Source organism: Miniopterus natalensis, chromosome 7 (genome assembly GCF_054644295.1).
Source record: "Miniopterus natalensis isolate mMinNat1 chromosome 7, mMinNat1.hap1, whole genome shotgun sequence".
NCBI classification, from domain to species: Eukaryota; Metazoa; Chordata; class Mammalia; order Chiroptera; family Miniopteridae; genus Miniopterus; species Miniopterus natalensis.
In genome coordinates this window covers 74,776,415-74,785,594 of record NC_142087.1, presented here as the reverse complement: position 1 = coordinate 74,785,594, position 9,180 = coordinate 74,776,415, and the positions used below count along the sequence as shown (strand labels likewise).

At 55.0% G+C, this 9,180-nt stretch overlaps 1 protein-coding gene across 1 annotated transcript; it reads right to left on the bottom strand.

Annotated features, from left to right (window-relative positions):
- Positions 1-2,236: 2,236 nt before the first annotated feature.
- On the bottom strand, positions 2,237-8,298 carry SNAI1 (snail family transcriptional repressor 1). The gene is made up of 3 exons (XM_016217410.2): positions 8,140-8,298; positions 6,922-7,449; positions 2,237-3,254 (listed from the first exon to the last, which is right to left on the bottom strand). Exons 1-3 carry the CDS (start codon positions 8,219-8,221, stop codon positions 3,070-3,072), a joined length of 795 nt encoding a protein of 264 aa, XP_016072896.1. The 5' UTR covers positions 8,222-8,298; the 3' UTR covers positions 2,237-3,069.
- Positions 8,299-9,180: the final 882 nt, after the last annotated feature.

Sequence of the window (9,180 nt, the reverse complement as noted above, 5' to 3'; positions counted from 1 at the left end):
AGACACTTTGGTTGCCTTCTGCACACTCCCCAACTGGTGCCAGGGATCCAACCTGCAACTGAGGTACATGCCCTTGGTCAGGAATCGAACCCTTGACCCTTTGGTCCACAGGCCGACACTCTAGCCACAGAGCAAACCATCCAGGGTAGGTCCTCTTTCTTTTTAAGCCCACCTCCACCTCTACCTCCACGCCCCCCCCCACCAGGTCCATCATCCTCTTTTAATGACCCCAAATAGCTCACCTGCTAGCACTCAGCTGTGCCCAGCACAGTACCGCTGGCACACCTGCCACAATGCTTCTTAAATCCTACGGTCCCCCAGGGCCTCCACCACCGCGAATCAAGCCAGCGAGGCTCCCAGCCCGGTTCTCCCCTCCCCTGGCCCTCTAATTGCATTCTCCACCAGGGTCCAGGGTATCTGTAGAAGAGGGGAGCAGGCCTCAGCACTCCCCACTGAAGAGCCCCAGTGGCTGTCCTCTGGGCTGCACTGTGATCCCAACCCCACAGGATCTCACAGGCTCACCAGCCCCACCCCGCCGCTCCAGCCCCAGCCCCAGCCCCAGCGCCCCTGGTCTTTCTTGCGTTGGGGGCAGCTCTTCCCAGCCTCAGCACTTGCTGCACCCTCCCCGGCCTGGAACTTGCTCCTTCAGGTTGCCCCTGGAATGTCAGTCCTTCTCTGGGCTCTGACTCTCCAGCTCTGGGCCTTCCTTATCTGAGAGCCCCACCCGTGGCTCTCTAGCACGTGCTCACTTTAATTCCATCTTGGCACCATCGCTGTAGGAGAGCGGCTTGTTTATTTAATCACTTGTTTGTTTTCTGTCTCCCAACTAGAACCTAAATTCCGTGAGTGCAGGGACCGTCCATCTGTCCACGGCTATAACCCCAGGGCCTAGAACAGGACCTGGCACACACAGGGCTCATTAACCCAGAGGGAGACACTATCATCACCCCATTTTAGAGGCAGAAACTGGGGGTCCAGAAGAGTCTTGCTTCAGGCACCCTGAGAGTCAGGCTCCCAGGATAGACCCAATTTTAAATGCCAGCTGGGGCTTTCCACCCGGCCAGCCCCTTGGAGTGAAGTCATTTATTCATTCTCCATCAATGTCAGCACCTACTGTGGGGTGGATGTACAGGGCAGCCCGGGAACCTGGGACACAGTAGGCCTTCAGCAAATTGGTGCCCAGCCCCGCACCACCCCCCCTCCCGCCCCAACTCTCTAACTTCCCTTCAGGGAGGCCGGCTACAATTTGGTGATTGTTAGAGAACTTTTTTTTCTTTGGGGAGGAAAGCTGCAAGTCATTAAGGGCTGCTCCCGGCCTGCGGGTCACCATTTCCTGTTTAGAAGAAAGAATCATCTCTCCTTTGGAACATGAAGCTCCCCCCACCCCCAGCCTGACTCTGGGGCTCCAGCTCTGGGACGCCTGCACGCCTGCTCAGCTCCCCGCAGGAAACTGGCACCTTCAGCACCTTTTGTGCTCAAAAAGGACACTCATTTTCTCCTGGCCCCAGGAGGGCCCCAGAGGTGAGGTCACCACACAGCCTGCCAGCCAGGAGTGAATTATCCCAGCCCAGGAGGCAAGCTGACTGTCTTCCCCGTCCTGTCCTGGAGCAGGAAGCTGAATGACCCCTACCCTTTGGCCTGGCTTCTCACCCTCCTGGCTCCAGCCAGACAATTTCCTTGCATCAAAGGCCATTTGGTACCCAGCGGCCAGAAAGAGGTGTGGGTCCAACAGGGAGGCCAGAGCAGGGCCCAGAGCCCCTGGAAACAGGAAGGACATCCTCTGTCCCCTTCTTGCTCGTGGCATTCCACCCCGTCAGCTGGGAGAGACAGCCAAGCCCTCTACCAAAGTCCTGCAGTGCTGGGCAAAGCCCCCAGCCAGTCTGGTTGATAAGACCCAGGGAACCAGCTTCGCAGCCTGTGGGCCTGGTCAGCTTCAAAATGGTCAACAAGAGAATCAGCGCCACATGTACAGAGTGCAGGAACCTGCACACACCCCCTACTGTCCACCCGGCCGCAGGTGTTTCCCAACCTCCACATCACACAGGACACAGCTCAGAGGAAAACCCATTTGCACAAACAAGGCCCCTGACTGTCAAACCCAGGAGTCCAAAGTCACATGATGTTTAAAAGGACATGATTTAAGGCTGTGTCAGGAATATGTGAGCTCCATGAATCCTCGTCCCTTTCCCCTCCCTACAGGCCCTTTGAAATACCCACTCCTCTAGAAAACCAAGACTTTCTTATATATAAATTAACCGCTTTATTGAATATCAATAAACTGTACATATAACTATACAAAATGTTTCCTTAGTACAAAATGTTGCTTGCAATATAAATACCAGTGTACCTTTAAAAAATGTAAACATCTTCCTCCTGGGCCCACCTGTCAGGTCCCTGAAAATAGTTCTGGGAGACATATTGGTTGGGCCCAAAGCACCCTATTTGGGCCCCCGACAAGTGACGGCAATTACTCACATTCCCTTTTGAGACGCTGTTAAATTGCCCGTGAAACAGGTGCCACCATGACAAACAGGAGGCTGAAATAGCTGCCCGGGCCTGGGGCATCCTGGGGTCCAGACATGTCCTTGTGTCAGTGACGCCCCCGTAGGCCCGTGGGTGCCCCTGGGGGTGGATTATTGCAAGTTACTCACACCTCCTGGAGAGGTGGCCTGAGGGTTTCTGGGGTGGGGAGGAGTGGGGTCCCCTGAGTGGGGTGGGAGCCTCCTATATCCAGTCTGTTGGCTTTTGTCCTGTAGCTCAAAGCAGCTGTATCCAAACAGTTTTGGATACACAAGCCCACACAGAAAGGCCAACTCCAGAAGGCTCGCTCTGAAGCAGTGGCTGCCAGAAGGGGACACCCTCTCATCAGCCGTCCGCAGAGCCAACTGAGGCCCCCAAAGCAGACACACTGGAAAACGGTCCTCAGTGTCCTCTGGGCCTAAGACAGCCAAAAGGGGAGCTCAGAAGGGAATTCCATGGCGGTGAGAAGGATGTAGGGGTCCTTCCTTCCGGAGCTGGGGTAGGCTGCTGCAGGGGGAGGGTCTGAAGAGGCTGAAGGAGACTTGGGGGTCAGCGGGGGCCCCCTGAGCAGCCTGACTCTTGGTGTTTGTGGAGCAGGGACATGCGAGAGAAGGTACGGGAGCATGTCTTGCACTGGTACTTCTTGACATCTGAGTGGGTCTGGAGGTGGGCCCGCAGGTTGGAGCGATCTGCAAAAGCACGGCTGCAGTGGGAGCAGGAGAAGGGCTTCTCCCCTGGGGAGAGAAAGCAGGAGGCAGTCAGGAGACTGCTAAGTCGCTTGGACAACAGCTGACATTTATTGAAATCCCTGCCCACCCACCCCTAGCCGTTAGAGTCCTGTTCATCCCCAACACTGAAGGAGTCCCATGACCCAGAAAAACCAGGCCACATCCAGTGTCCAAAGGCCTGGTTTTGATTGGGAGCTCTGCTGCTTCCCACCCTGTGACCTTGAGCAAGTCATCTGGTTTCTCTGAGCCTCCATTTGCTCATCTGGAAAATGCACTGTTCACCCCCCACTCATAAGGGTTGGTAACTGAAAGAATGTAGAATAAAGTACTCAGCCCCACAGTGCCAGCAGGAAGTGCTCAACAAACAATGATGGCAGCTGCCTTTACTGAACACTTACTTTGTGCCAGGGACAGTGAGAAGCGTTTTACACTTCACATTTAATCCTACCCTTGCCTCAGTTTAGAGATGGTGAAACTGAGGCACAGAGAAGTTAAGTAGCATATGCAGGGTCAGCCAGCAGGAACCAAGCAGCCTGACTCAAGACCTTGATTTTTACCACTACACAGACTGCCTCTGGGGTAAGAAGGCTGTGGTCAGTGCTCCTGATTATCACTCCTGAATTTGCTTCATTTGGGGACAAAGCATTAAAAGTCAGCCAGTCTTAAATGCCTCGGGGATCTCCCACCCCAGCAAGTTTGGCCACTGCTCTGGGTCAAACTGAAGCTGATCACATTCAGGGTAATTTCAAGTCTCCTTGTCTGCCCCCCAACCAGCCTGAGTCCCATGAGGGCAACGGCCTCCCCTGACTCCATTCCAAGCCTCCTGCCAGGGCCTGGGACCCCCAAGAGGCTACAGAAACCTTTTACCTAGGACTTATTTAAAACTCCTCCCACCTGTCAGCCTCATGCCATCTGTCTGGACAGGACTGTTTTTGGAAGTCTTATACAAAGAGTGCTTGTACAAAGAGTAAGTTTTTAAGGGCTCAGAGGAGCTTGGTCGGTCAATCACCATCAGATAACCCTTGTTATAATTCCTCCCCCAACCAAGAGGATATGTTATGACAATGTTATGTTTTGTTTCTTCTTAGGGGTGCAGCATTTCCCAAATAAAAAGTCAGAATAGTAACTCATTAAACTAATACTTATCAAGTTCCTACTGTGTGCTGGGCACTATTTTATAACACTGAATATTCTTCTCCAAAAAATGCAATTTTCTCTCCCACTGATCAGCCCCTAGGCCATGGCCCACTGGTTAAATCCCAGTGCTAGAATTCAAGAACAGCAGGGAATGAATGAATTACATCAGCCTACTGGGTGCCTGGGGCATTGTGCTGGGCACTGGGAAGGAGGGGTCCAGAAGTCACATGCCTGAGGCTGACTGTGGAACCATCCATTCAAAGGCTCAGTCTCCTGAGACAGAGAGGGGGCTACCTAGCCAGAGAACTGGGAAAGGAATGTAATTTGCTCTGCCATTATTGAGCACCCTCTGCATACCAGGCCTAAAGGGTTTGATGATCACATTCTACGAGGTCTAAGTGAAGTTCTTCCTCATTCACACACTCCCTGTGAACAAAGGGTTTGCTGTAAGCAGATCTGGTAAATGGGATGGAGTTCTGTATTCCCCAGGGCACAGAAAGCCAGTTCCCTCTTACCACATTGGGGGGGTGAAGGAGCCCTGGCTCTAGCCTCATAAGCTGTGACTTGAGAAAGTAACTTCCTTCTCTGTCCCTCAGTTTCCTCACCTGTAAGGTGGGGATTATGGCACCTCCCCTCCTAAGGCTGTTGATGGAGTTACTGTGTTAACACAGGTGAAGGAAGCCCTGAGCACTGACTCCCACACAGCAAGTGCTCAGTGAACACCGCCTTCATGTTATGTCTGATTAGACGTAAGCCTGAACAAAGGGGGGAAGGAGGCCTTGTAGGATGTGATGGGGTGGAGGTTTGTGTGCAAGCGGGAGGCACAGGCCTCCACCCCTCACTGATCCCCCACCCCCAGACGCCTTTATGGTGCTCCTGGCGAGTGTGAAATCGGCACCAGGCAGGCAGGGACAAAGGCCGCTGAGGGGAGCACTGTACATGCGATACTCCCCGGATTAAAGGGGCCTGACACGCTGTGGGCCAGCAGCTGCAGCCCAGAACAGGTGCTGGGCACCGCTGCCCTATGCACCTGCTCCACCCGCCGGACCCCACCCACTAGGGCCACCATTAAGGCACACAATGGGTGTCAATGAGGATGGTGATGGTGAATTTCAACAAGCTTTTTGTGTCCGAGCCATGCCTTTACATTAAAATAATGTCTCATAAGAGCAGAGAGGAGGGCCAAGGCAGCACCCTAGGGTTCCAGCTCCCCTCAAATAGAGCCCCATCAGCTGGGCAGGCACCCAGGACAGAGGCCAAGCAGTTGGACTTTTACATGTTAAAATCAGGGCCATTTGTGCACAAAGTAAAGAGAAATGGGTAGCTATAGTCTGCAAACTGGGGAGGATGCCAGGGCCACTTTGTAGGAGTATTAATGACACCAATAATGCCTGCAAAATGCATCGCTCACAAACCACCTCACTAACCCTCATGGCTCAGAGGTCAGCCCCTGGGCCAGGAAATGCCAGAACTGAGTCTCCAACCGGATAGCTTGACCCCAAAGCTGATAATATGACCCTTGAACCTTCTCCCTCCAGAGTCACTCTCCAAAGAGCAGCCCCAAACATGGTAGCCTCCATCATTCAAGTTCTAAAAAGTGGCTACCTTTCTAGAAAGTTAAAGGATAGAAAAGGCTCCATTTCACAATTTTCTACACATTTAGTATTATGTTTTTGAAATACCAAGACATAATTGTGTTTTCTGCCAGCAAAGGTGTTCCCAGGCATGATAGGATTGAGTTTATCTACTCCAAGGTGAGGGTGGGGAGAGCAGACCTGAGAACCATCAAGATAATAACTTACTATAAAGTGATTAAAGAACCACTGAATCTTGATAGCCACTTTGTAAAACATTATCATAACCCACCCTATATTATTCAATTCTAATCCTGGGGTTCAGAGAGGTTAAATCACCTACTTAAGGTCACACAGCATGGAAGCAGAACAAATACCAATTACCATTTTTGTGCATGTTGATGGTGTACCAAACACATCCCAGGTGCTTTTTGTATTCTTTCTTTCATTTACACCACAGAAAATCCCCCAAGGTATCTTATGCTCAATTGACAGATGAGGAAACTGAGACCCAAAGTGAAACATCAGCCCAAGGTTTGAGAAAGTTCTCAAAGCAGCATTCAGAGCCAGGTGGGGGGCCTCTAACAACATCCTGTCTGGCTGAGGTGGGGGTGGGGGTGGGCTGGGGGAGGGTGGAGCAGGGAGGGCCCCTTCACACCTGGCTCCAACAGCAAGGTGTTGGTTGCACCTTTCCCATATCCAGCGCCAACCCATTTGGCTGAGAAACTGAGATCGCAAAGGTACTTGTAAAGTTATCCACTTAGCCTTTCTGCTTAGCTGATGAATGAATGAATTTTTCTGCCAAACATTTCAGAGAGCTAGGCCCCTGAACTCTTGAGCTAGAAGTCATGTCTCAGTTTCTACAATCTGAGATTGACAGTAAGCCCAGTCTCACGAGAGCGGGTAAAGAAGGCAGTGGTGGGGACAGTGAGAGGGGCAACCAGCCTGCAGGGGGCACTCACCGGTGTGGGTCCGGACGTGGCCCTGGAGCAGCCAGGGCCTGGAGAAGGCCTTCCCGCAGGTGCCACAGACGCAGGGCAGTGTGTGGCTTCGGATGTGCATCTTGAGGGCACCCAGGCTGACGTATTCCTTGTTGCAGTATTTGCAGTTGAAGGCCTTGCGAGACTGGGGGTCCTTAGCCCCTGAGAGCCCAGACAGCTGCTTGGGCATCGGGCCCAGGCCTGGGAAGGCGGCATAACCCTCGGCCTCCAGGGAGGAGGCTGAAGTGGAAGAGAAGGAGGAAGGCGCTGGCGAGGGGGGGCTGGGGGGCTGGGAGCCTTTCCCACTGTCCTCGTCTGACAGGGAGGTCAGCTCAACGACCTTAGGGATCTCCTGGGGTAGAAGGGAGGCCCAGCCAATGGGCTGGGCTTGGGGTGCCAGGAGAGAGTCCCAGATGAGCGTGGGCAGGGAAGCCGTGGGGTTGAGGACCTCAGGAGGTGGGATGGCCGCCAGCAGGTGGGCCTGGTCGTAGGGCTGCTGGAAGGTGAACTCTGAGGAGAGACGGAGATAAAGGCAGGGTCAGGAATGAGAGCGTTGGGTCAGTCAACAAACAGCCTGATACGGGGCTGGGGCAGGGTGAGGCTGACGCTCAACACTTATTAGATAAATCAAAGACTCGGAGAATCCCAGGGCCTGCCCTCCCAGAGCCCCTTCCTCACTCAGGTCCTCGTTCTCCTACATCCGCCTCCAGATCTTAAGGAAGGGTCCCCCCTTCCCAGCCCCAATTCATGGGGGTAATTCCTCCAGAACTCCCCAAGTCCCCAGCCTAATAAGGTAAGACCCCAGTCCCCAATCACCCCAGCTCGGAGGCACCGCCGTGTCCCACTCTCCTTCCTCACACACCTCTCCTCCCACCCATCCCTACCCCCACCCCCCAATCCTCCGGCCTCCCCACTCTTCCCAACCAGTGTCTCACCCCAAGAAGTGACCCCGCTCTCATCTTTCACTCCCGGGCTTCACCCGTTTCCCAGCAGCTCAGAACTGCTCTCAAACCAAGACCATCGCCCTCCAAAAGCCCTCCCCCCAACCGCCCGGGTCCACCTGCCGCGGGCGCCTCAGACCCCTCCTCACACGTCCCCGCGCGGAACCCTCAGACTCGCCTTTGGCTCCTCGACCTTATCCCCATGTCCACTCCCCTGAAATACCCCCCGACCCTCCGCCCCAGGTCTCCGTCCGCTCACCTGGGGAAGAGTCATGAAGCTCGCTGTAGTTGGGCCTCCGGCGGGCGCAGGCAGACTTCCTGACGAGGAAAGAGCGCGGCATGGTGGCCGAAGCAAGCCGGGGTCGCCGACCGGAGCTGGCGTCGCAGGGACCCTCTCCAGCGAGGCCGTGCCGCTGCGCTGTGAACAGAGTCGAACCGCCAACTCCTTTAAGTACGCCAGACATGCGGGGCGTGGCCAGCGTGGCCCTGCCCCCTTTGTCACCCCCGCGCCAATCGGGGAGCGCCTTTGCCGGAGGCCACGCCCCAAGCAGGTGCGCGAGGGGCTGGCGGGGCTCGCGCCGCGTGGCGCTGGAAGGCGGGTGGCGGCTGCTTCAACGTGGGGCCGCGGGAGCTGCGCTGACCGCTGGGCGGCGAGCTGCTGGGGAGCGGGGCGCCGGGCGCAGGGATCCCCCAGGCCAGGCGACACCCCTTTCGGGACCTCGCGCGCTGGCCAGCTCAGCGCTGCGCGGTCGCCCGCGTCTGTCGCCCCCTGGCGTTGCGCGTGGAGGGTCTGGGCACCTGATGTTGCTCGACCGCCTCGGCCTCCGGCTCGGGAAGGAGGCGGAAATTTCCTCCGCCCCGCTAGCCCCCAGCAAAGAGCGTGGGATAGACGAGGAACAGTACACATCTCCGGGGAGGGTGCGAGGAAACGGGCATCTTCCCGTCGCTGCTAACTGCGAAACAGCACAGCTTTTTTGCAAAGCTATCTGGCATCACCTAGCAAAATGCGTTTGTTCCTCCGCTTCGCGTGTGTTTACTGAGCGCCCACTATGGGCCAGGCGCTGGTCCAGGAGCTGGAGATTCAGCCCTGAACAAAACACTCTGGGTCTCTAACGAAGACGAGCTAGCTCACCGTCCAGGAGGGGAGACAGACGAAGTAAACAGACAATTAAAATGCAAAGGAAAGTGTGCTTTGATGAGGGGTGAGGCGAGACCACAGGGCTCCGTGACAGTTAAAAAGAGGCAGATCACCTGACAGAAGGTCCAGGGCAACTTGCCAGAAGAAATGCAGAAATACGGA

Coding starts and splice junctions, on each gene's coding strand:
- SNAI1 (XM_016217410.2), bottom strand. CDS start 8,221: ATGCCGCGCTCTTTCCTCGTCAGGAAGTCTGCCTGCGCCCGCCGGAGG. Junction 7,450..8,139: donor GCTTCATGACTCTTCCCCAG/GTGAGCGGACGG, acceptor GTCTCTCCTCAG/AGTTCACCTTCCAGCAGCCC. Junction 3,255..6,921: donor CCACGTCCGGACCCACACCG/GTGAGTGCCCCC, acceptor TTCTCTCCCCAG/GGGAGAAGCCCTTCTCCTGC.